The sequence below is a fragment of the Ciona intestinalis genome, chromosome 3 (genome assembly GCF_000224145.3).
Source record: "Ciona intestinalis chromosome 3, KH, whole genome shotgun sequence".
In the NCBI taxonomy this organism is placed as follows: Eukaryota; Metazoa; Chordata; class Ascidiacea; order Phlebobranchia; family Cionidae; genus Ciona; species Ciona intestinalis.
Window position 1 is genome coordinate 3,711,421 of NC_020168.2, and position 25,791 is coordinate 3,737,211.

Consider the following 25,791-nt stretch of genomic DNA (forward strand, 5'->3'; position numbering starts at 1 on the left):
TAAGCCAAACCAGCATGAAGTTTATGACCACCATGTTATAACAACCTGCCACCAATAATAAAGTCGCAGATGACCATTTCTATTTATTTTCCTACACAGTACACATTACATACAACCGGCAGCATTTTAATATTCAACAGTCACGGTGAGCCTCGCAACGAAGTTTCAAGTTAGCTTCGCTCTCTTCTTTAAGATAGCATTCTCAACAACCTTCAGTTGTTCCAGCAACTCAACTCTTCTATTAGCAATAGCAGAACCTTTCTTAGCAGCAGGTTTTGCTCCCGAAATGGCAGCTGCAGGGCGTTTTCTAAATAAAACAATGAATTTGTTACAAACAAATATATACTGTTATATACTTAATATATGCAGCAAAACAATAATAATAATAATCTTTTATTTTGTCTCTTCAATTATGGTAGCGAAGATTTAAAAATGTTTTAAACGAAAAGACAGGATATAGCGACAAAACAACAGTTGTTAAAACACGCTTACAATTAAAAACACATTTACAATTTGTTGGAAGAAAATAAGCGTGGTTGCTACACCTAGCGGACAAAACAGGCCATTTATTATAATTAAGTAAAACTTCTAATAGAAACAAAAGTGTACATACCTGCTCTCTCCACTTTTTGTTGCGGATTGCTGTGGCTGAAAAATTGAAAAAATACATCAATATTAACAGATAGAATCTATATTTGTATTGAAGACTTGACAACAAACCTTGTTTATAATTGTCATCTTTACATCTTTCTTCCCCTTTGATGGAACGGCTACTTTAGCTGGTGCTGCATTCTTGGGAGGGCCTTTAGTTGCTGCTTTTCCTGTGTTTATATTTCGATGAATAAATGTGACTTTTTGTGTGGCGGGGCATAGACAGTTGTTATAACACAAGTGTTCTGTTTCATACATCTCAAACTCACTTGATGTTTATTTTATTAATAGACCATTACACACTTACGACTTAGATATAACAAAGAAATCCTACCCTTCACTGTCTTTGAAACTTTCTTCTTTGGTTTATCCTCGTCAGATGAGGAAGAAGAACCAGATGATGAACTTCCTGAGTCTAAAATAAACATAAATATTTCTTGAAAACTCTAAATACTGCTTATAATTGCGTAAAAGAGAAGGACAAGAAAAAGTTTAAGAATGCAAGTAGTTTTTTAAACATGAAGAATTGTATAGAAAATGTAAGGCAAGGAATACCTGAAGAGCTGCTTCCAGATTCACTTCCGGAAGAGTTTTTGCTTTTAGATCTTGACCTTGAACGAGATGCAGAACTATCAGAGTGGGAAAACTCACTACTGCTTGAACTGTCAGTTTTTCTGTGAACAATAAAACAAATTCAAAATTTTTGTTTAAAGTTTAAATAGTAAAACTAACGTCACTTTAAAAAAAATCACAGCAAACTTACTTTTTCTTTGGTTTTACTTTCTTTGCAACTTGTTTCTTAGCAGGTCTACCACGGTCTGCTGGTGCAGGAGGTACAACTGGTGCAACAGGTACAGCCTAAAACACAAAATATCAAAATGCAAATTTCCCTACATTTTTTATTGGGTACGCAAAACGAAGGATAAAAAATTTTGAGCTTTTGAATGTTTCGATATATCGTTTTTTTAATATAAATACACAAATTTTTGAATAATTTTATCGATAGTTTTATTTTTAACCTTTGCTTTTGAAGGTACAGCAGCTGGAGGTTTTGCAGGTTTCGAAGGTTTGGCAACTTTAGCTTTAGTTGCTGCTTGAGTTGCAACTACTTTCTTAGGTGCTGCCTTCACAACTGCTTTAGGAACTTTGGCAGATTTTCCATTGGATGCTGTAGAAGTAAGGTTTTATATATATTTTTGAGGTTTTGTATACAGTAGTGTGGGGAGAGACAGGGCACCTTTTCATTATATTTTTTCGTCCAATTTGGTATTAAAACAGAACATTCAAAGAAATATAAAATTGTAACTTCATGAATCCCATAGATTATTGTTTATTGTTTAAGACACAATCAGGGTATTTGCATTTGCATATTATGTGCTAAATGTGTCCCATCTTCCCCACCCCAGTGACCCCACCATACTATATTCCAAGTTCTTAATATTTTGTGCACAAAACATTGAGGAGTATTTACCAGTAAGTGTTGTTTTATCCTTACATTTTTGAAAAGTTTTAAAATATAATGAATAATATACAACGTATTCCAAGACTAAAGACTTATTGAGTGAGCGTTAAAGAGAAAAATCATTGAGAAATATTTACCAATAAGTGATGTTTTAAACCTAATTTTAAAATATAATAATAAAGAGGTTAAAAGCTTTAACATTGAATATTTATAAGTCACTGTTGTTTTACTCTTTTTAACGAAGGTGTTTTGATGTATAGTATCAAGGTGGTTAAACAAACGTACACAATAAATGCAAGAAACAACGTACCTTCTTTTGCTGGGTTTGCCTTTTTCTTCTTTAAAACTTTCTTAGTTGATTTGGTTGGAGATGGAGATCTACTTGAACCAGAACTACTGAAGGAACTGAAAGAGAAAGAAATGTAAAATTAAATCAGTGTCATTTAACTTTCAAAATGGACTAATGGACTATGCAATAGAACAACCAGGGTTGCGATTTGATTTGCCACTTTGTTTTGCATAAATAATAATGTCAGTGGTATAATAAAAAGTCAAACTTTTTATTTTGCCAAGCAATGGAAAGTATACAGAAAACTTGAATCAAAAATGAATTAAAAGTTGCAGAAAATCCATTATTTTCTAAGCACAAATGAACTACAAACCTTGATAACGAAGATCTGGAGGATGACCGACTTGAAAAAGATGAAAATGATGAAGATCTGAAAAAATATAATTTTCTACAAAACAGTAACTAAGATCAGACTAATTTTTAAAAATGCCAGAGAAAAAGATTTTTTTCTACACAGTGATAATAAAGATTAGATCAATTAAAAAATTGCCAAAGAAAAATAACTTTGCAGCAAAATGACAGTTGTTAGAACATGATTTATGTAAAATTATTTGAGCAAAAGGGTCAAATAAAATTGCGGTTGCTAAACTGAAAGATAGTGAGCATTATAAGTGAAAATAATCCCCACAAAAAGTTAAATGTTTACCTGGAGGATCCTGAGCTGGAGGAAGACGAGCCTGATGAACTTCGACCCCGACCCTCCTTGACCTTTTTCTGACGACCTCTTGCCCAGGGGTCACTCCAGTTATCACCTCGCGGGGGTGCAGCAGAAGAAGCATCTTGTTTGAAGAGAAATAAATAAATGAATGAAGGTAACTTACTTTTCTCCTTGCGTGGCCGGAAAACAAGTCTTTTTACCACTGGTGTTCTGTTTCATACATCTCGTGCCAGCTTACAAGTTAATATGTTACTTTGTGGCCCATTGTGCGTAATTATTTTTTGTTTTTGTATGTGTGGCTGATAATTTGGACAAACCATTAGTGACCACTGAGAGCAATTGCTGTATAGTGTTTTGCCCAAGGACATATACACCCACAATGCTAGCAAAAATGAGCCTTGGACCCATTACCTCTGGATTAAAAGCAGGCGGGCTAACCAACTGTGCTACAGGTTTACAGGGCTGGACGAAATCCAGCAGAGAAAAGTACGGCTAAATGTAATGTTGCCAGCTGGATCTACAATTGGTTTACTTACCTGGTTGTTGTTTACGAAACTGACTGCCGGGTATTCCTGGTTGACCAACTGGTACAATACGACTCTCAACCTCTCGTCTGGTGGGTACATGGGTTTAAATTTGATAAAACATGGTTTTTAAGGGGAATTACCTTTGCTGGCTTGGTGAAAGTCTATTTTCATCCATTGGCCTTCTTTGGTCTATTCGCTCTCTTTCTCTGTGGGAGAATGGAAGCATTAAAATTCAATTTTTTTAACAATTTAGATAAAAAAAGATGATCTTGGATTGGATCAAAAACATGATTTAAAACAGTCTGAAAAAATGAATATCAAAAACTGGAATTAAAAATGATCAAAAAACTGAATCAAAGAGATAATCGAAAAAGGGAACAAAACGATGATTAATAACTAGGTCAAAAAATAATCAAAAACTGGATAAAAAAAGAAAAAAAATGGGTAAAAACATGGTAGAGCAATTTCAACCTCATCATGTCCTCCATCCTGCGATCCCTGAAGTCGCGATCCATCCTTGGACCTCGATCCGGTCGGAAGCCAGGATCACCCCTCATGTGTGGGGGAAGTTCATGGGGTGGGGGGCGGTCCCGAGGGAACATAGGGGGTCGATCATGGGGGTGCATACCCATGTGTCGGGGTGGGCTTCTGAAATAAATCAATATTTTCATGAAATTTAAAAAAAAACTTAAAATTGAAATTAACCAAAAATGAACGATACATAAATAAAAAATAACAAAAAGTTAACAATTTTAAGCAATATTAAAAAAAACTAAAAATTATCTATAAAAATAGTTTAAAAATTGTAGCATTATTACTGTAAATTATTAAAAAAAAACTAAAAAATATTTATAAAAAAGAAAAAAATTTTCAAGATAAAAATCAAATTTGTTTTTTTGTCAATTTTTATCAAAGATTAAATCACCTTCGTTCCATCCCTCTATGATCGTGCATCTCTCGGTGCATTGGATGACCTGGAGGAAACATCTCTCTTCCTCTTCGTGATGGAGATTCAGGACGCCTGTGTCCTTCCACTGGCTGTGGAGTTTTTGATGATAAGAAAATATATAGATATGATATATGATTAATGATTATACAACAGTAAACCAACAATATATGGTTCATAAGGGAACATTATGGTGTATGTATTCGATATTTTCAATTTCCAAATATGTGGCAACGTTTATATTACATGATAAGAAAAACTTAATAATTGACATCCAGCTAAAGAAAAAAACAGAATTACTTACATTAATATAAAAGTACAGGGTTAAACATATATGCAGTGATTACAACAAGGAGGTTTAAATTCTTACATTTACAATAACATATGTAAAGCTGGTTTCCAGCAAAATTTGGATCAGTATATTTTAAATATACGTCAAGTCATTAACTGTTGCTTTGGTCAAAATTTGTTAGTATAAATAAACGAATATATATATATATTTATGAAAACTTGCTTTAGCCACGTGTGACTGGAAAAAAAAAGAGTAGTTAAATCTGGGATTAGGGATGTTATGTTTTATACACCACTTGTCAGCTTACCAGTTCCCATGAATGTAACTTTGTGTTGTATTTTTATGGCTCACAAATTAAACAACCCATCAGTGACCACTAGGCTGGAGCAATTGCTGTTAAGTATCTTGGCCAAGGACACATACGTTAACAATATTAACAACCACGAATTTTTGTAAACCAGTGATAATTTACTTACTCTTCTTGGTGGAGACCTTGCATCAGTGTCCCTCGTATGCGACTTTTCAAATCTTTTCAGTCTCTTCAGCTCCTCCGGTGGTGGAACAGCATAGAGATCATCATCATCGAAAGCATCGAACGGATTAAATCCTCTGGAAATTTCAAAAATAACATTTTTACCTTACTTTGAAATGAAATGAAAAATAGGTTACTACCATTACAAGGACAAAGATGATTACTAAAAATAGGCAAAAAAACAACTAGAAACTCGTGTCTTAATAAAAGCAAAATTTGGCACTTAAAAAAATCCAAAGCAGCAAAAAAAAATCCAAACTAGTTGTATTTTTTTGGTCAATTTAAACCAATTGACCAAAAATTTAATCAAAAAATACCTTGAGTCTTCCACAAGTGGCTTCTGAGCGATGAAATCTAAATCTCGATCCACATTAAGTTCCGCGTTCAGTGAAATAATTTCACGTTTTCTCATAAAGTCAGGCTCCTGGACTTTGCGTTGCATGGCACGCCTTCTCATCTGTAAGGGAATGGGTTTGGAAATAAATATTTTGTACAAATAATGTGAAATAGGGGTAAAATGTTGCCAAACTCTTTAGTGACTAATGTGCAAAAACAAATCAAACATTTTCATTTTCCCCAAGAATCTAAACAAGTTTAAATTTTACTTGTATAGAATAGCATGAATTATGTCGGCAATATGTACGTGGAAGAAACCTACTTCTTTAGCATGTCTAAGACCTCGTTCCCAAGCTGTTTCCATCTTTGGGTGGTGCATCATATCAGGTGGATGCATTGGTCCAGGTGCCTGTAATAATTAAAGTTCACGATTTAAGATTACCGTATTGATTAAGCTAAATAATTATAAAAAATATAAGATTTTCCATTAAAATAAATGGAAATTTAAACAAATGTATAGTAAATAATTTTTAAAAAATGTAAGAATTTCCTCAAACAATAAAAGATTTGCCATTAAAATAAATGGAAATTTAAACAAATCAAATGTATAGTAAATAATAATAAAAATGTAAGGTTTTCTATTAAAATAAATAGAAATTTAAATAAAACCAGTAATTTGTTGCAGTTTTAGTACCTTTATTACTTTTGTAATGCTTCCAGTTAAAACCATAACTAGAGGTTCATATGAATAGGCTTAAAATAAATTAAATAATGTATCTTTGTTCTCAACTTCACATACCCTTGGGTCAAATGGTGGAGGTTCATGTCGGTGCATGAGAGGTCCCGGTTTTGGTTCATCGGAAAACAAGTTATAACCGCCTGTAATGAAGGATCAAGAAAAAGGGTTACACCCAGTTACTTAACTATAGGTAGACAGTACACACACATCTGGTGTAAATTTCAGAACCTACACATGGTTATTGTATGGAAGAGGAATGTAACTGACTAACTGCATTACATTTCACTTTTTAGTTAAAACGCTCCCGACTGTTTGTTTTAAGATTCAATCATGTTTTATATTTTTTGTAAATTATTTATTCAGTTTACCAAACACATGGTTATTGCATGGTAGAGAAATATGTAATTGAAATACATTTCATAATTTAGGTAAAACACTCCTGATTGTAAATTTTGAGATTCAATCATGTTTTGCAGTTTTTTTGGAAAATATTTTTTAGTTTTAACTGAATAAATATTTTATAAAAAACTGCAAAACATGATTGAATCTTAAAATACACAGTTTGGTTATTGTATGGTATGGTGTTGTACTTACCTTTATCATTAATACCAGGATGTATGAATCGACACCTATCTGCCCATGTACAGTTTCCTTTTTCAAAGAACCTGCAAATCTCTCTTGGAACCGCAGGACCCTCTGTGAGTATAAGGTAAATTAATATAACAACTTGTTTCGAACAAGTATATAGTAGGGTGGGGGAAGATGGGGCATCTTTAGCACATAATATCCAAATATCCTGATTGTGTTTTAAACAATTCGGTCTATGGGAATCGTAAGAATACGATTTTATAATTCTTTGAATAGTCGTTGTTAATTACCAAATAGGTTGAGAACCTCCCCACCCTACTATATATATATATATATATGCATGAACCATTAACTTTTTGGTTTTTATCTCAAATATTTCTATTTAAACAAATATAAATAATATATGTTTTAAAAAGATCACACATGACAGCTAATAATTGATTCTCCTCTAAACTTTGCTTATAGTTGCACCCATAATACAACACCCCCAGTCAATAAAATGAATTCACCCTCACCCATGGGGTCAATCATCTCCCCATCTTCATAATCATCCGGACAAAACCCTGGTAGTTTCTTTGGCTGAAAATAAGGTGTTTAAATAGTTTGCAGCAAACATAATGCTAAATAATAGGACTTACTTTCTCTTCATTGTCACTTTTAATTTCACCATCACTTGACTCAATCTGGAAAATAAACATAAATTAGGACATGGGGTAAAAGTAAAATGGTTCTGAAAGTAGGTATAAACTAATATGGATCTCAGAGATGCTCTCATAAAGTAAAATGGTACTGAAAACTCTGTAACATACACATAAATTATTAACAGGGGTAAACGTAAAATGGTTCTGAAAGTGGGTATGAACCAATATGGAAACCATAGATGCCCTCATTTAATTCATGTCCCTATTACCCATGAAAGTTGTTGCTGTAGGACCTTATTAAAATAGAAAATAAAATTAGCACAAAAGTTTAGTTACAAAGTTTAGTTACCTCTCCATCTGACATTTCTTGCTTCACTTTTTTCTTCTCAATCTGGAATAAAAACACAAAAAATATAGTCAAGAAAAAAAAACAATTTGCTTCTCAATATTTTGTAAAGAAAAAAAAAACTTTTTGGTTCTCAACATTTTGTCTTGTCAGGCTGATTTTTTGGTAAAAATCAATTTCAAAAATAAAGATTTCTCGCTATATTTAATATACATCTCCTAGTAAAAGATAGCTTTCCCATATTATCTCAACATAACACAAACAAATTCCCTTACTTCAGCAGATTGTGGTATAGGGGCATCTCCCAACTCCCCCAATTCATCAACATCTTCATCATAGTCGAGCTGCTCCATCTCTGGCCTCACATCATCGAGTCCATAATCAACCTGGGAGTTGCTCCTCACTTCTTCTTTAACATCTTCCTCTTTATCAGAATCGACTGCACAAAGAATGAAAATTTTAGAAAAACCGGATTTTAACTAAGAACAGCTTTATATGGGTAAAAGATAGAGAAATGTTTTTTATTGATGTTTTCTATGAATACAGTTTGGGGTCTTAATGTTCCTAGAAGATTGAGATATTATTATTGGTGTTTTCCATGAGTACAGTAATGCAAGTTGATAAAGTAGTTGATTTTAACTAAGAACAAAACTTTTTATATGGGTTGGGGTTTAGTGTAACTAGAAAATTGCAATATTTTTTATTATTGGTGTTTTCTATGAATGCAGTAACGATAAAATTAGATGGGGCAGTTTATTTTTATACAGCTGTGTAAATAGGTTTTGAGTTCTTAGTACATTTACTGGATCAAGATAAGATATTGTTGCATTCTGTGACACTATTTTTTAGTTACAAAGTACACTATATCTCCCAATTGTTAACATTAACATAGTATTGGGATAGATCACCTATTTCACCATCTGATTCATCATCCTCAATTTTCCCATCAGCCAAAACTTTCTCAGCCTCTTTTTTAACATTTATAATACCAGCATCATTTTCAGCGTCTTTCTCTTGTTCAAGGTTAGACTTTGCATTACATGGACCATCCTCATCAGATTTATTCTCATTGTTATCGTCACTTTTTCTATCAAAAACATATTCTTCTTTAACTGTAACTTCATCGCTTTTACTAGGACTATCTTCTTGGTCTACTGTTTGTTCAGTTGATCTATCCACAACATTCTCATGGTCACTTGCTTCCAATTGTTCCTCTTGATGGTCATCTGAAAGTTGTTCTTTTGTAGACACAATCATTCCATCCTCTTTATCTGAATCTGCAGCATCCACAGGATCAGGAGAAGGAATCCCTGAATTCTCTTGATCTGATCCTACTACTCCTTCATCTTTTTGATCCGGGGATGTATCTGGTTTTCCGTCTTCAACTGAAGTGGCATCTATTTCTTTTTCTTGATCTGGAGATTTATCTATTGCATCATTTTGATCCAAAGGAGCAACATCATCCTCTGCTGAATCCAGTGCACGATCTTCATCCTCTTTATTCTGTTCCTCTAAAGTTTGCTCTTCCTGCATCTTCTCAGCAGGACTTTCTGCATCTTCTATCAAAGGATCCGATTTATCTTCTTCCAGTAGGGCTTGCTTTTCATCAATAGTTGGAGCATCAGATAAAACTGGAACCTGATAAAAATATTACCAACTGAAACTGGGCACTTTATTGAATTGGTAACATTTCTACTACATTTACCTCAGAGATGGTTTCATCGATTTTCTCATTTTCCTTTTTTATGGGTGAGTCCATGGTGTACAAGTTGTCACCGATAAAATTATATCCAATACCTGTTGATGGTAGAGTTAAATGAGCAAGTAGCTTAGTTAGAAACAAGCAATAAACAAATAGTATCGACAACACAAACCATGAAGATCCCAGGATTTGCTTGAATGCCAATCTGTTGTTAAACAGAAGGGGCATTTTTGACTGCAATGCTAGAATTTACTTTTGCTTTGGTCTCATCAGACCAGTACAGCACTGCAAACTGATATTTCATTTGTTGTACAGTGGTTGTAATGGTATGATGAGACTTAAGCTTGTTTTTTAATGGTTCGGCAGTAACAAATGAACCAACAGTCAGTCTAACTTAAATATCTGTTTCTAGGTTAAGACTAGCAACTTTTACCCTTATTATCTGCACTTTTACACTGCCTAACAGCTACATTAAGCAGGTAAATGAGAAAACTTTGATTTCAGAAACAGTAACAATTTGGTTTAGTGACTCCATTAGCAGAATACAAGAGTCACTTGAGGCAAAAACGAACCATAAACCTAACCAATTCCAATTAACAACATAGAGATGTAAAAATTAGCATATTATATCAAGAGTGGCATTTAATTTGAATTGGTAAAGTGAACTGTTCGTTTTTGCCCCGACATTTGCAGAAAGCAAATGATTTCCATCTCCAATTCCAGAACCTGAGGCTGAAACAATAAAAATTTGATATTCAATAACAGGTAAAACTAGATTTGTCAAAAAAACAGTCAAACGAAACATAGGATTATAAAATGGTTATTGTGATGTGCTATGAAAATATAAGTGAGACTTTAATGTGTGTTATGTGCTGATCTTCCTTTGCTATGTCGAAACTGGTTGACCACACTAGTAATAATTATCTCTTCTGACCATTTCGCTTTAATTACTGCTCTCTTACCATTTTGCAGCTACTGAGCTTACATCTTTTTAAATGTTTTTAATATAATATATTTTGTTTGCTTTTTCTAATGTTAAATATTTCACAAAAATAGTTACACTCTCTCTAAACTAATTAAAGAATGTACTGTAAGGTTTTATTTTACATTTTGTGGGTAAAGCACCGTGCAACGTAAATGTGATTCGTATTCTACGACTAAACTACGTTCTTACTCAAGTGCAAATTAACTTATTACATGAACATGTGCAGTATTAAAAAATAACAAAAATTTAGCAACGAAAAGGAAGTCACAGTTAAAACGCACACCATACACGAATTGATAGAATAAAATTTACCGTATTTTTCGTTGTTCTAATGAAGAAAGATTCGCAATTTCTTCTTGTAACTGAAAACGAACATCCACTGACAACCACTTCGCAATATGGGATTAAACAACCCGATTTTTTCGTATTGTAGTTCTGGCACCACTATGCACTTTCTTCTTCGGCAGCACTTTTGCCTTTTTTCCTATCTTCTGTTGATCAGGCGAGGCACGACCACGCACCGTGGTTGTTTCTTCGCCATTACCATACGTATACGCCATACGGTTTTACATTTAGGGAAAGAAAGTTTCTCACATCTTTTAGTGAGTAGCCATGCTTTGATACCAATAGGCTGTAAAGGTTTTGATAGAAAAGTAATTCATTTTTCTAGTTTTTTTTATCATCAAACAGGGAACAGGCGTTTACAATAGACGTATTATATTGGCATAAGCCCTAGCTTAAGCCGTAGGCCCTTTATGGCCCTTAAAATAATTGTATGTTGACGTTGTTGAGCCGTTGAGCGCACAATGGTTCAAGTTTACTATATTATATTATACCCTTTACGAACGTTTAAACCTTTACTTATGTTTAAACTTATAACCCTTACACAGGTTGACAGGTACTTTTAATAAACTAATAAATTTTCATAAGAAAAAAATGGAACCTCATGAAGATGCCAAAGATGAAAAAAAGGCCAACAAAGTTTTAAAAACATTATTTGTATCTCTTGTAATCGATTTATTAGGTTTTACTGTAATTCTTCCCCTTTTTCCTTCACTTTATGGAGTTCTACAAAACAAATGATAAAGGCTCACTATATTCTACAATGGAGGCAACCGTTTCTGCTTTCAGAAAAACAATTGGTGTACCAGAAACTGAGGATGTGAATTCTGTATTATTTGGGGGCCTTATTGGCTCTTTATTTTCATTTCTTCAGTTTTTAAACTCGCCAGTATTTGGAGCAATTTCAGACGTATATGGTCGAAAACCTATGATCATTATTTCCCTCACAGGGTCCGTAATATCTTACTTGATTTGGATGATGTCTGACAGCTTTCTGCTCTTCCTTGTTGCACGCATCATTGCAGGGATCAGTGAGGCGAATGTGAGCATCAGCACTGCCGCCATTGCCGATCTACCATCAGCAAAATTGAGATCAAGAGGAATGGCGGCCGTTGGAATTGCATTTTCTATTGGTTTTGTTGTTGGTCCTTTGATAGGAGTTATTTTTAGCAAATACTTCTCAAACCATGGCATGTTTTTTGTTGGACCTGCTGCTTTTGGTGTGGTCATTACAGTTTTTGATATTTTCTATGTGTTAAAATGCTTGCCAGAGACGCTACACCCTTCGAAACGTGCAAAGTCTATTATTTCAAGTTTTCCAGAGTTTTTGCATTTACTTAACCCCTTTGCACTTTTTAAATTTTCCGCCGTGAAATCAGTCACAAACACGAAAAAATCTTCTACCTTGAAAAGTTTAGGCATGGTTTACTTTTTGTACTTGTTTTTATTTTCTGGCCTTGAGTTTACCTTGACATTTCTTGCACACAAGCGCTTTGGATTTACAAGAATGGACCAAGGAAAGATGTTCGCCCTACTTGGCTTTACAATGGCTGTAGTTCAGGGTGGTTATGTAAGACGGAAGATGCTGGGAAGAGAAAGAAAACTCGCAGCAAGCGGAATTGTATTTCTAATTGCTGGTTTTATCATTGTTGGGTTTTCGTGGTCTCCTACAGTACTCTATGCTGGTCTTCTGCTTTTTGCCATTGCTGCTGCCACAGTGATCCCATGTTTGTCATCTCTAACTGCTTCCCATGGTCTTGTATCGGAAAAAGGCAGAGTGATGGGTATTTTGCGGTCACTTGGCGCTCTTGCCAGAGCTATCGGTCCCATGCTCGCATCAGCGTCATATTGGCTACTTGGTGCTAAGATAACTTACATAGGTGGAGGAGTGCTCTTACTAGTCCCTCTGAAACTTTTACTTTCCATAAAACCAGAACTTGAAAGCAGTGACAGTGAAGCCAAGACAAAGTAGTTCATTTAACTTTCTATGTAATGAAATTTGAATTTTGTGTTTAAATATTCACACTATAATATATATCACGTGTAGCACATAGAGTTAAAACATTTTTAAAATGTTTTTTTCTTTAAACAATGAAGCGCACCACCAACATACTATATGCTTATTGCAGTCGTTTATATGCCCATTTCTACTCCTATTTTTAGTACAAAAGCATTTTTGCTGGATTCTCAGTAATTGTTAGTACTTTTACAGTTAAATACTCGTATATAACTATATTTATGCAAATACACTTCCACCATACCTAGTCATAGACGTAGTGTAGTAAACAATATATATACAGGTAGTTTTTTTTATATTTTGTTGGAATGATGTAATCAGATAGTTTTTTTTATCCCAGATTTTATTTGTGATCATTTTTTGTATCCAGATATTATTTGTGCCATTGTAAGCGTGTTTTGGGGAAAACTAAACATTTGTGTAGAAACTTTTTTAAGAATTTTTATTATAATGATGTTTTTTAAAGACAATCAGACTGAATTGTGCATGTGATTTTTAAAGTTTAGCAGTTTTATATAATATATATTTTTTACAAGCAAACGTGCAGTAATCAGCCCTGGACAAAAACTGTATCTTACAGTCACTATTTATTAATTATTTACACTCTTAGATAAAAACATTTTCAAAGTGGTAACTGGTTTTAAAGATTTGTATGAATTTAAACGGTACAAAACAGCTGAATTATATTTGTTGTCGTTTATGTTTAGTTAATGAAGACATGAAGTATTAAGTCGTACTTGTACCTAAAACTATTAATATAAAATATGCTAAAACAAGCTGTAGAAATTTGATGCACTGAATTTTATGAATTCTAAACATTTGCCTTCATTAGCTATTGCTTCTTGTGCTTTTACTCCAAAGCAATAATACCTTTTGTGTTGCAAGACCAATATTTTCAATGTATTTTAATTACTGTACTACGTAGGATTTTTGTTTATCTATGCATATATCATGAAACACACGCCATAGATTGTGAACTAACCTTGTGTTTGGATGTGTAGGAAGTAGTATGGATTATAGTGATACTTTGCATGGTACAGAAAATGTATTACCTTCAACACAACAAGGCGATGGACCACCCCAAACTGTAGATAATCAAGAAAATGAAAATAAGGGAGGAGAAGACACTAATTTACCTTTAAAACAGATTCCCAATTTTTATGAAGTTAACCCAGTTTCCAGTGAATCTGAAGTTTTGTCACATCATTTTTTCAAAGAATTTGAACCGATGTTGAAAGAGACAAAAGCAAAACTAACCGACATTGAGCAAAACCAGAAGGTTCTAATCGAAAGTTTGGAAAGAGAGGGTGAAAAACTGAAGGAAAATGGAGACTTTGTTGAGATTGAATCTGCAATGTCTACAGTCCATTCTTACAGGGTGAAACTTAAAAGGATTAAAAGAAATATGTCTTACCTTAAAGAAGCGACTATGAGGTAAGTTACAATCCTATTTTTAAGCTGACACTGTAAAAATCTAACGTGGTAGGCCCAAATCTGATACATCTTTAAAATCACAAGCTACTGGATTTAGGGGAACTAATTTTGGCCGTTTATTTTTTATCTGTGTCATAATATAAGCTGATAACATGGGCTGTTTATATATTATTTAGTAATGTTCATGTTTTCTATTTAAGATTGCAAAAAGAAGCATTTCATTTGGAGCAACTCAAACGGAAAGAAATAAAAAAAGAAGAAGAAAGAAGCAAGAAAATGTTGGAAGCTGAAAGCAACTTGACTGCTAAGTTATCAAAACAGTCAAAATAGCCACCTCATAGTTTTGTATAATTGAAAACCTGAAATATTTATCATACATTGAAGTTGGAGTTATAATTTTTCTTTTCAATGCATCATGCATACATTGATTGATAACAGACTGGTAATTTTTTTTTTTTTTTCTTGTATTCGCATGATGTGTAATATTTCATTCATTATTTTTTATTATGTGTTGTTGCAGTAAACATATGTATGTGTATTGTACTTGTTACCTTCCAAATTATTTATTGACAGCATGTGTTCTATGTATTTTACTACAGTACGATGGGGGAAGATGGGACACCATTTCGTTCTATTTTCTCGTCACATTTGGTATTAAACAAAAAGCTTTGAAAAATTTATAAAACTGTATCCAAGCGCCCGGCAAATTGTTAATATTTGTTTAAAACACGATCAGGATATTTGGTTATTATGTGCTAAGGGTGTCCCATCTTTCCCCACAGTACTATATATAGACAATTTACAGCATGTGGGAACTGTATTTGATATTGCTATGCATATTTTAATTCTTCATGATCTTTATTTTTCAGGAACAATTTTTTCATAAAACTGTTATTTAATAATTGTCCCCAATATGTCTACTGAAACTGAAACAGTACCTGAAAATGGCGCAGACCAGCTGGGAAAACGATTGATTCGGCAGATCGAGTTTTATTTCGGGGATTTTAATCTGCACAGAGACAAGTTCATGCAAGAAGAAATGAAGAAAAATGACGGCTGGTTTACTATGGACACAATGCTGAAGTTTAAAAGGTTATCAAGTATGTGCTCTGAGCCTGGCACCATCTTGGCAGCTCTAAAGCAATCTAAGTCTGGTTTAATGGAGATTGATATAGAGAACCAGAGCATCAGAAGAAAACCAAGCCGAGCTGTGCCAGAAAACGACGCCAAATACAAGCGGGATTTAAAGATGAGAACAGTTTATGCAAAGGGGTTTCCTCCAACTGAATCTATTGAAGATATCACAGAGTTTATGGAGGAATACGGGCCTGTTGATGGGGTACAACTGCGCAGACAAAACAAGTTTCAGGGTGCTGCTTTCAAAGGCTCAATTTTCACGACTTTTGCCAAACTGGAAGATGCTGTGAAGTTTGTTGATGCCCCGATGGTTTATTATAAGGATAAGCTGCTGGAAAAGATGACCCAGGAGGCCTTTTTTAAGGAAAAGGAAGAAGAAAAGGAAATGAAGAACGGAAGATCACATAAGAAAGATAATAAAAAGAATGAGGAAGAAAAGGAAGAACAGCAGGATGAGGAAGCAAACTTCAGCTGGATCCATGTCACGTTTCTCACTGATGACACCATCACTCATAATGATATGAAAGAAAAATTGCAAGCACTTGAAGCTCCCACTTTCAAGTTTTTTAGCCGATATGAGAAAAATGGACCTGAAGGCTACATGGTGTTCACAGAATCTGACCATGCATCTGAATTAATGAGAATATTGAATGAGACAAAGGAAGGGCCTATAATGTCTATAAAAACCTCAGAAAATGTCACTTTCTCCGAGATGCCTGAGGAGCAAATGAGCATAGCTAAGGACTGCTATGAGGAATTTCGTAACAGGTTAAGATCTGGAAACAGAAAGAAAAAAGGTGGCGGACGATTCCAGGACAGAAAGAAGAGACCGTTTCGGCAAAGTCGCAAATTCAATGATAATGGAGACGAACCATCAGCCAAACAGAGCAAGGGTAATGATGAATAAAGATACATTGTGGGAACTTTTGCAACTGAGCACAACTTTTCAACCCTCATGCTTGTGAATGGTTTAGAATGGAATTTGAAGACGAAAATTCTCAATTGATTTTTGTGGTAGAAACTAAATGTTCCAAATATCCTTGGTTTTGACAATGTCTCCTATTTTGTTCTAGGTGTCGCATTGTACAGCATCAGTTTAAAAACACCTGAACTTCTTTAATCGTTTCTTAAGTTTTCGAATTACTGTACGATCGACTGGTTAGTAAGTAGTAATGATACATCTGGTAAAAGTGGTGCATATTATAAATAATAGTGATGCATCCTACCAGCACTGCCAACTATGTAACTCATTTTGCTTAAGTACTGGTACTTAATACCTTACACACAATGCAGTGAGTCATTTAATCAATCACTGCCACACCAGCAACAACGTAATTATCCTTAAGTGGTCAACAGATGCTTCAATCTTGTGCGCTGTACTTTCTTATGGGGATTAAGGGGAAAAGTTCATTTTTTGAATACCATGTGCCATTTTGCTTAGGTTTAAATAGGAACAGTTGGACTGGTGACTTAAGTTGAAGGCAGGCCTCTGCTTAAGGAACCTCACCTTATATTAGGTAATTGTATTGTGCACTGTGCATGGAATAAGACAAGCTGCAACATGAAAAAGCAATTTATGCGTTACAAGCTCATTGCAGACCAAAAGGTTGGCAGGTAAGTGGAAATAATGTTATATTAAACTGTGCATTAAAATAACAGTATCTATATATGTTTAATTATACCGTATATTGCATGTATTTGATATTTTGTAATAAACCTGTTATTAAGTAGTTCATATTTTACAGTTACAAATTCTGCTCATGGTAATTAAGTTATTAAATAATGTTATATAAAACTGTTCATTAAAATAAGAGTATATATATGTTTAAATATACCTTACATCACTATCACATGTATGGCTAATTTGTAATAAACCTGTTATTAAGTACTTCAGAATTTACAGTCACTAGTTCTGCTCGTGGTAATTAAGTTATTACTGCGATTAATTGTCAAAATTATCCCTATAAATTGCTCATTTAAATTTAACCAATAAGTTTATACCATTTAAGTAATATTGCGTAATATGTTGTTATTAAGCTTAATATTTATTGTCGAATATCCCCCAATAAATTGCTTTCATTTATAGTTTACGATTAAATTATTGCTGGTTAAGTAATATTGTTTAACGTTTTAGGATTTAGGGTGTTATTTATGTTAATATTTATTGTTGAATATAACCCTATAAATTGCTATCATTTATATTTTACTTTTGTTTTAATTTGCAGAGCAAACAAATCAGAAGTCCTTAACGATGAAATGCTACAGGTGATAATTTAATTTGCAACCACAATCAGTATTTAAATGTTTTATACAATATGTAAACAAACTACAGGTGGAAAAACACATGGAACATGTCAGGGTAGCTTGCCAATCTACATATAAGAAACTATCGCAGTGTTTGCAGACACACAGCATTGGGGAGTACGAAAAACGTATAGTAAGTTAATATATCCTACTTTGTTTAGCTAGTTTCCTGTTGTGTTTAAAGCAGGATTTTTAATATACTTTCTGTAGGATTATCTAAATATTTTTAATATGATTTCACAGACATGCTTTTATTTAACATTTATTCATAAGAATTTTTTTTTATCTTTTAACATGTTTTTAAATGTTGTTGTTTTGTTGCTAATTCCCTTCACTTCATTTTTTTAGTTACTTTAATTTTAGCTGCTATGTTGGAAAAAAACTAACATTTTTATGTTACCTGTCGTCTTTGTAAAGTAAGGTAATTTTCTAATTTTAATTACTTTATTTACAGAAACGAGTGTCTGAGCATGTGTTGGGCCAAGGAATGCTTGATGCCAGTAAATCTTTACTTAGTGAATCTGACTCCAACCAAACCTTAGGGTAAGTTCATGTAATTTGTAATACAATTCCCTCCCTAAGCGAATGGTATTGTTGTATCACATTACTGTCAATATTGTGTACGACAACTCTGGCTCAAGCCACCAGGGGAAAACTTAAATAATGTCCAAATTGATACAAACAAAAGCTCATAATAGTGTACCAAATTACTTTCAATATTGTGTATGACAACTCTGGCAAATATCCAACCCTCAATATGGTTTCAATATATGTATACAAACTCTTTTTTTCTTTAATATGGTTCCATATCTAAACAAAATTAATACAAACTTCTCTAAAGCGCATAATAGTATACCAAATTACTTTAAATATTGTGTATGGAAAATGACACCTGGCAAATATCCAACTTTTAATTTGGTTCCGTATTATAAAAACTCTTCTAACCTGTGTGAGTAATTTGCGATACCAGCTTTTGTTTGCTTAAGCTTTGGTCCGTGTTCGCAGAAGCTCACTACGTGTATGCGGGGAAGCACAGATTGGATTAGCCAAAGAGAAAGCAATGTACGAGATGTTTGTAGATGAACATGTGATAGCACCACTCCAAACACTAGTAGAGGTATAGGAACAATTGTTCTCGATGTGTAAACTTGTTGACCTATTATGTTTTATCTTGGACCAACAAACTGGATGTGAATTTTTTTTTAGTTTTCTAAAATGTTATATAGTACTGTTCTGAAAGATGGAACACATTTAGGATTTAGCTCATATTATTCAAATATCCTGATCGAGTTTTAAACAAATAACAACAGTGTATTGGAGTTGTGCTGATACGGTTTTATAATTCTTTGAATGTTCTTTGTTCACTACCAAATGGGAATAGAAAATGGAATGAAAAGATGTTCCAGTTTCTCCCACCCCACTTTTATGTTTATTATTTTTAGTTTTTTTTTACCATTTTCTACAAAGTATGGTTGTATTAACAACTTTAAGCAACAAAATACACATTAACCAAGTGTTAAACCATAAAAAAGAGATTCAGGCCAAAGTAAACAGCTATAACAATTCCTTCACAAGTTCATTGAATACTTCCTCTCTCAACAATAGACAACAATGTAACTGCCATTTGATATCATTGGCTACCAAACCAATGCCCACAGCTGAACGCCTGGCTTGAATTCATGGGAAGTAGTTTCTAGTTTAAATTGGAAAAATAGTAAGACATTGGGTACATTAGCATTTTTTTGGTAAATTTTAGACAAAATGTAGGTTTGCTAAAATCTTATTTTTTTATTTTTTATTTTGTACAAAATATGGGGTGACATTGCCAAAATATTGTTACAGTCATAATCATAGAGCGAAAGGGGTTTTCTTGGACCTTGATTAATGTGGCAAATGCAGTATAAACTTGACAGCAGGGTAAACAGTCACCTCAGATCCTAATGTTAAGCCCTAGATCGGAAGTGTATACATTTCTGTTGTATAAGATTTGTATATACTGGTGATATTGTATTGTAAAAGTTTCCCAGTATCACATTAAGTTTAAAACAAAATTCACGCTTTGGTCATACACATAAAAACCCATGAATTATTAAATAGGACAACATAACAAAGTTACCAATTAGTACAACACTGCTATCATTACGCCTTTTCCTACCCAACCCCCACACCATATATTGCCTCCGCATAAAAGATGATATTAAATTTAATGGCCATCTAACATTTTAAAGTATTCCTAACATTATATGTACAATGTAGGGAACCTATGGCTTATGAGCCAGCCAGATGATAACGGCATTTACCTCGCAAGTTGTCATTTCTTAGCACAATTTTTACAAATAATTTTTTGTTGTAGTTTTCCGTGATGTAACAACGCATTTGTAACCATCAATAATTCAACCAAAACAGTCCATTCATAACAATTAAGCTAATAAATGGCAGACTTTACTATGGTAGCTTGAACTTGTTTACCAATATTATATATTTCTAAGAATTAAGTTGTTTTTTTGAGGCATTTCTTACTATTAACCGGAATAATATATGGCACCCACAGAAATACATTAAACAATTACAATTTAATAAACCTTTTTTTACATTTCTTAATTGCCTTGCAGAAAAAATCTAAACTAATAAGTCTTAACTCCTATTTATGTAATTAAAAAAAGCGATCAGTCGTACAGAAAATAGGTAGTTGTCTGCAACCTTCTTATATTTGATATCCCATTTATTGTTTAGATAAAAGGCATTAACTCTAGCCAATGGGCATATTCAAATAAATTTAATTATTTTTTTAGTTTGTTTTTTTTTGTAAAATATTTATTGAATTCTGTATAGTAGGGTTGGGAAGATGGGACATCTTTGGCACATAATGTCCAAATATCCTGATCGTTTTTTAAATAATTAACAAAAATCTATGGGATTCGTGAGGATACAGTTTTATAATACTTAGAACGTTCTTTGTTTACTACCAAATGTGACAAGAAAATAGAATTAAAAGGTGTCCCATCTTCTCCAGCCTACCATAACCTACTGACATTCATTTCCTGTTCATTTAGAGTGAAATTCCCAGCATCATGAAACAGCGTGAGCGCTTAAAGAAACTCGTCCTAGATCGAGATGGGGCGTACCAGAACTGGAACAAAGTCCACAAATCCCAGTTCACACCTGGTGCAAACCTTCAGCAAATTACAGCAAAATCGGAAATTTTGAAAGATGAATATGACCAGGCTGTGATAAGAATGGAGCAGAGCAAGGTTTAAAAGTAGCATAAGTTTAATTGGTGTTATTTATTTCATTTGGATTATATATACATCGCCAGGATGCAGATTAAAATATGTAAGTCATAAAAAGGTGTTAATGCACTTCCAATTTATAGAAAAACTTTTTGCTAAGTAGGTTCTGCAAAAAAAACACATTTCTCTTCTATATGGGTGAGGTTCTTATTGTGAACCTACGATTTGAGCCAGAAATGGTCCATTACCCCAACACCCAGACCGGCTTTGTTGAATGAAATGTGCTCCACAATCACATGCTACTAATGTGCTTCTTGTGCTTCATGTGTCCGACAGTATCACACAATGAATGAAACGTTAAACACTATATAACACTGACAATATAGAAGAATTCTTGAACGAAAAGTTAATCATGTTTTACAGTTTTTTGTAAAATATTTATTTAGTTTTTTTCTTGAGATTAAAATATTTCTCCTAAACTACAGTCAGATCTAACTGTATATAAATCATGTTTTAAATTTCTTTTCGTATTATTTTAGGATCAACTGGTTACAGATTTATTTGAATTTCTTGCGAAAGAAGCCGGCCATGGACAACGAATGTCGGATGTAAGTTTAGTTGATGCTATAAACTTTACTTTTTCAAATAATTTTATTTTTGAATGTGTTCTTGGGCGATACACAACTTGTAAGCTGGCGCGAGGTGTATGAAACTATACCCTAATTTTTATTGAAAATAAAATATATATATATATGTGTTTTATTTATGCCCCCACAAGAGTTACTTTTATTAAAAAAAAATTTATCACATGTTTCTATTTACCAGTTTCTAAAATACAATTTATATAAACATGTATTTAAAAAGTACTTTAACAAAATGCTATTCTTAGTTTAAAAAGCAGAGATTTAAGTTCAGTTAATATCATAAGTTTTTATTTTATTAAATAAATTCATATTTTCCCACATGTTTCCAAACAAAAAATTTCTAAAAAAAATTACTAAATTTCCATACTAAATAATAGCTTGCAGCGAACAAAAAATAAAATTAAAATTTCTTGGCAACACTGGGCAGTAATGCAATAAAGATGAAGTAATTCCCATCTGCAAGCAGCACTAAATAATTCCTATTGATTTTCCTCCAGTTCCACGCAAAGCAGTTGGATTATCACAGAAGGTGTGTGGACCTGCTAGAGAAAATGAAGCCAGACATGGATTCAGTTCAAGGTATGATTTTGTATATTCCAATTTCAAAAGCTGTTTTAGCTATGTATATATATGTTTGTGTTTTAACTGTTATTAATTGTGTTTGGAGTAGTTAATACTTTAAATAAATGGTAGTTTAGTGTTTAGTAAGAATTCTTTAAATTTTAAGGTAAGATTTTGCATATTCTTATTTCAACAGCAGTTTAAGCTATATATATATGTGTGTTTTACATTTATTAATTAGGTTTTAAGTAATTAACAGAAGTTTAAATGTTTAGTAATAACTCTTTAAATAATTTTATAAATTTATTAAGTTTAAAATGTGTTATAAAAGACTGTCGTAACAAAATAAGTGTAATATTGTACAGCACTTATATCTCTTTTGCTAAGCTGTATCTGTATGGTGGACATTATTTGCTGAATGTAATAGGCCTATAGTAGTTTGATTGCCTTTTCTAAATTTTATACTATATGGGTGAGGCTTTATGGTGAAGCACATTGTGGTCGTATGGGACTTGGTTTTATTCCCGAACGATAACTGTACAAGTAATGGTCCTAATGGCCCAACTCTGGCCTAAATCCCCAGTACCATGACATGCCACTCTGTAGGACCTCACCCTTGCAGGTAATAGCTAAAATGCCACTATGATATATTCATGTAGTTTATTTATTTTAAATTTTAGATAACGCAGTCATGAAATCAGCCTTCGGTTTGTCTTTATCTGATCATTTACGGTTAACACAAAGAGAAATTGCATCTCCCATCGAAGCTTGTGTTCTCTGTCTGTTGGAATTTGGATTAAAGGAAGAGGTAGTTTGCAAGTTTATACCATATAGGCATAACTTTGTTGATTTTTGCTCAAAATCTTGAATGACATTGTTAAAATGCAGTTTTATACCATAGTTGTATTAAGTATATGGAACCTCATTGAATAGTGTGTTAAATACTGTATACTTTGGCTCTGCATGGAAAAACTAATTTTAGCTTTAAAACTGGGGTGATAAAACACAGTGCTACCTGCTACATCTATTTTTTATTACTGTTTCACGTGTGCATATGTGTCTGATTAGATAAAGGTATAGTTAAAATTGAATGAACAGTCTATAGGCTACCTGCTAAAGTATATTCTTACAAATACACTGTGTAATGTTAAGGAACCCTGTTGTGATACATAATCACATGCCACCTTAGCTTTTGAAACAGGAGTGACATCATATCCATTTTAAGCCTATAATAGCTTTATCCTGCTGTCAGGTGGGTGTACAAACAAGTGTGAAAATTACATTTTTTAAAGAAAAGAAAATCTAACGAAAATATGAATTTATTTAATAAAATATTTTTTTATGGTATTAACTGAACCTAAATCTGTGTTTTTGAACCACAGATTGCATTTTGTTAAAAGTATTTATTTAAAGCATGTTTAGCCATTTTTTGAAGTATGCTGAATAAGCTTTTTAAGTTAGTATTAAAGTAAGCAATAATTAACATATTAACTACATTTTAACAATGTCAACCTAAGATTTTGCTAAAATCATAAAACATGACAGTTATGCTTTTAATCATTGTGAAAATTAATAAAAAAAGTTTCTATGCGCAACCAACACATTCAAATCAGTACCACCAAAGTATTGAATGATTTATGATCAGTGTAACTTGAAACCGCATTACGCACTGCTATACTGTTGTTACTACGTATAACAGCGCCTCTCAGTTCAATTTCCAAACCTATTTCCTTATTGTGGGCTGTCGTAGTGGGGCATGCCACACTATTGTTTAGTGTAACCACAGATTTATAACTTCAGGGCCTGTTTCGAATCGGCGGCGGCGCGGCTAAATTAAAGAAGTTCCGAGCACTAGCTGATGGTGGGGTGTTGGATTTTAATGACTATGACGCACAGGACGATATACACGCCGTCGCTGGCGCTCTTAAGCAATATTTGAGGGAGTTGCCAAACCCGTTGCTTACGCATGAGTTGCATGATGAATGGATTGCTGCTTCAAGGTATTTCCCTTTTTTACAAAAATTTAAGAGGCTGTATTTTACACCAATTTAAAAGAGAGTGTATTTCACATGTATTTTACACCAATTTAAAAGAGAGTGCATTTTACATGTATTTTACACTAATTTAAAAGAGACGAGCTGGCATAGGCATAATGTTAGAGACACATGTCACCTATGTTTTCTGTGTTGGTAACCCATGTCACCCAGCTAAAACAGGGGTGACAGACTGACAACGAAGGTTTTTCCTTCACAATTTTGCAGCTTCAAAGTATAATGTCCTTTTATAAATCATTAAGTTTCCCTATGTTGGATGACTCAGTCTAACTGGATTTAACTGTGTTCGTCCAGATTTTGTTAAAAGCTAAAAAACTGCCTGCTTATGCTACCTGGCTATTATGTTGTAAACATGACACATACATACATAGTTCTATAATATGGTTGAATTTGCGTTTGCTTTTACTAGTATTTCGGACAATGTAGCTTCACAGTTCTATATGGTTGAATTTGCCTTTTTCTAGTATTTCGGACAATGACGCAAAGCTGCAACAGCTTTGGACCGTGATTGACAAGTTGCCTGCTGAAAATAAAGCCAACTTAAAGTGAGCGAATGTTATATTACGTATATAAGTTTACATCTATATATACATTATACATATAAAGCAATAAAAGAATAGCAAAATACCAAATGAGAATCTGGTAACCCGGTTCAATAAACTTAGATCAACCAAAACAAAAGCCAGGAAAGACAGGGTAATTTCAACTCTGGACAAAATCTCAGGTCGCCTGATGTATATTGACTTTTGTTCTTACCCATATACAATGAAAAGACACACACACACATACATGTGTATAGCTTAGCTTAAACAGCTCAAAGCTACACCCTGTTCATTATACGACTACTTCACATATATACCTAAAACAATTCACCTAGCTAAATAATGAACATGTCAATCCCTATTCTGACGCAATTAATTAACGTGTGAATTGCTATTATGTCGCAATCAATTGCCGGGTCAGATAAACGCTAATATGATGCAATGAATCCATGGTGAATCCCTACTATTTCGTAATAAACATTCTGCTTGGCTGATGAAAATTTATAAATATAAAGAAGTGCTACTTCTGGGACAGACTTAGTTTGTTTATTACCGGCTGCTTAAGGGCTAAGTTCATTTATTTTACACGCAACTGAGAAAAACGCACCAAGCTTATTTTGCCTATTCACGACAGATATAAGTTCGTACACGCCATTTATTGACATATGAGCGGCGCCATGGCATAGTGGTTAGCCTGTCTGCCTGTAACCCAGAGGTAATGAGTTCAAGGCTCGATGCTGCTGCCATTGTGGACGTATGTTGGGCATGACAC

At 33.5% G+C, this 25,791-nt stretch overlaps 5 protein-coding genes across 11 annotated transcripts in view; 4 read left to right on the forward strand and 1 right to left on the reverse strand.

The window, feature by feature from the left end:
- Positions 1-63: 63 nt before the first annotated feature.
- On the reverse strand, positions 64-11,235 carry LOC100179844 (zinc finger CCCH domain-containing protein 18). Of its 6 annotated transcripts, none has more exons than XM_026833695.1 (27): positions 11,067-11,213; positions 9,940-10,501; positions 9,773-9,852; positions 8,976-9,705; positions 8,343-8,506; positions 8,071-8,112; positions 7,719-7,763; positions 7,596-7,659; positions 7,087-7,188; positions 6,553-6,632; positions 6,076-6,162; positions 5,735-5,874; positions 5,362-5,494; positions 4,573-4,685; positions 4,119-4,295; positions 3,788-3,853; positions 3,657-3,733; positions 3,109-3,241; positions 2,776-2,832; positions 2,424-2,518; positions 1,671-1,819; positions 1,415-1,509; positions 1,207-1,325; positions 986-1,066; positions 721-821; positions 614-648; positions 64-307 (listed from the first exon to the last, which is right to left on the reverse strand). In XM_026833695.1, exons 2-27 carry the CDS (start codon positions 9,995-9,997, stop codon positions 166-168), a joined length of 3,165 nt encoding a protein of 1,054 aa, XP_026689496.1. In that variant the 5' UTR covers positions 9,998-10,501; positions 11,067-11,213; the 3' UTR covers positions 64-165. The 6 variants fall into 6 exon arrangements, with proteins under 6 accessions (XP_026689496.1, XP_018666724.1, XP_018666725.1 ...); XM_018811179.2 differs by having other exon boundaries at positions 9,773-9,864; positions 9,942-10,501; positions 11,067-11,212; XM_018811180.2 differs by lacking the exon at positions 9,940-10,501 and having other exon boundaries at positions 9,773-9,864; positions 11,067-11,235.
- Positions 11,236-11,674: 439 nt separating this feature from the next.
- Positions 11,675-14,114, forward strand: LOC100182178 (major facilitator superfamily domain-containing protein 10-like). The gene is given in 2 exon segments (XM_009859732.3): positions 11,675-11,813; positions 11,815-14,114. Coding segments are annotated over 2 exon segments (1,377 nt in total). The 5' UTR covers positions 11,675-11,690; the 3' UTR covers positions 13,069-14,114.
- Positions 14,104-15,106, forward strand: LOC100181388. The gene is made up of 2 exons (XM_002119681.5): positions 14,104-14,547; positions 14,748-15,106. Exons 1-2 carry the CDS (start codon positions 14,123-14,125, stop codon positions 14,875-14,877), a joined length of 555 nt encoding a protein of 184 aa, XP_002119717.1. The 5' UTR covers positions 14,104-14,122; the 3' UTR covers positions 14,878-15,106.
- A 313-nt stretch (positions 15,107-15,419) lies between these two features.
- LOC100184543 (lupus La protein homolog) lies at positions 15,420-17,125 on the forward strand. Its single transcript, XM_002119280.5, has one exon. It carries the CDS (start codon positions 15,461-15,463, stop codon positions 16,589-16,591), a length of 1,131 nt encoding a protein of 376 aa, XP_002119316.1. The 5' UTR covers positions 15,420-15,460; the 3' UTR covers positions 16,592-17,125.
- The window catches only part of LOC100175720 (rho GTPase-activating protein 17), a 15,677-nt gene continuing 7,009 nt past the window's right edge, over positions 17,124-25,791 (forward strand). For both annotated transcript variants that reach the window (XM_026833704.1, XM_009859733.3), the window contains exons 1-11: positions 17,124-17,298; positions 17,910-17,949; positions 18,017-18,121; positions 18,443-18,531; positions 18,994-19,105; positions 21,042-21,239; positions 21,758-21,826; positions 22,360-22,441; positions 23,104-23,231; positions 24,224-24,423; positions 24,942-25,022. In XM_026833704.1, the coding sequence (XP_026689505.1) occupies positions 17,246-17,298; positions 17,910-17,949; positions 18,017-18,121; positions 18,443-18,531; positions 18,994-19,105; positions 21,042-21,239; positions 21,758-21,826; positions 22,360-22,441; positions 23,104-23,231; positions 24,224-24,423; positions 24,942-25,022 (1,157 nt within the window). In that variant the 5' untranslated portion in view covers positions 17,124-17,245. The remainder of the gene's footprint in view (positions 17,299-17,909; positions 17,950-18,016; positions 18,122-18,442; positions 18,532-18,993; positions 19,106-21,041; positions 21,240-21,757; positions 21,827-22,359; positions 22,442-23,103; positions 23,232-24,223; positions 24,424-24,941; positions 25,023-25,791) is intronic.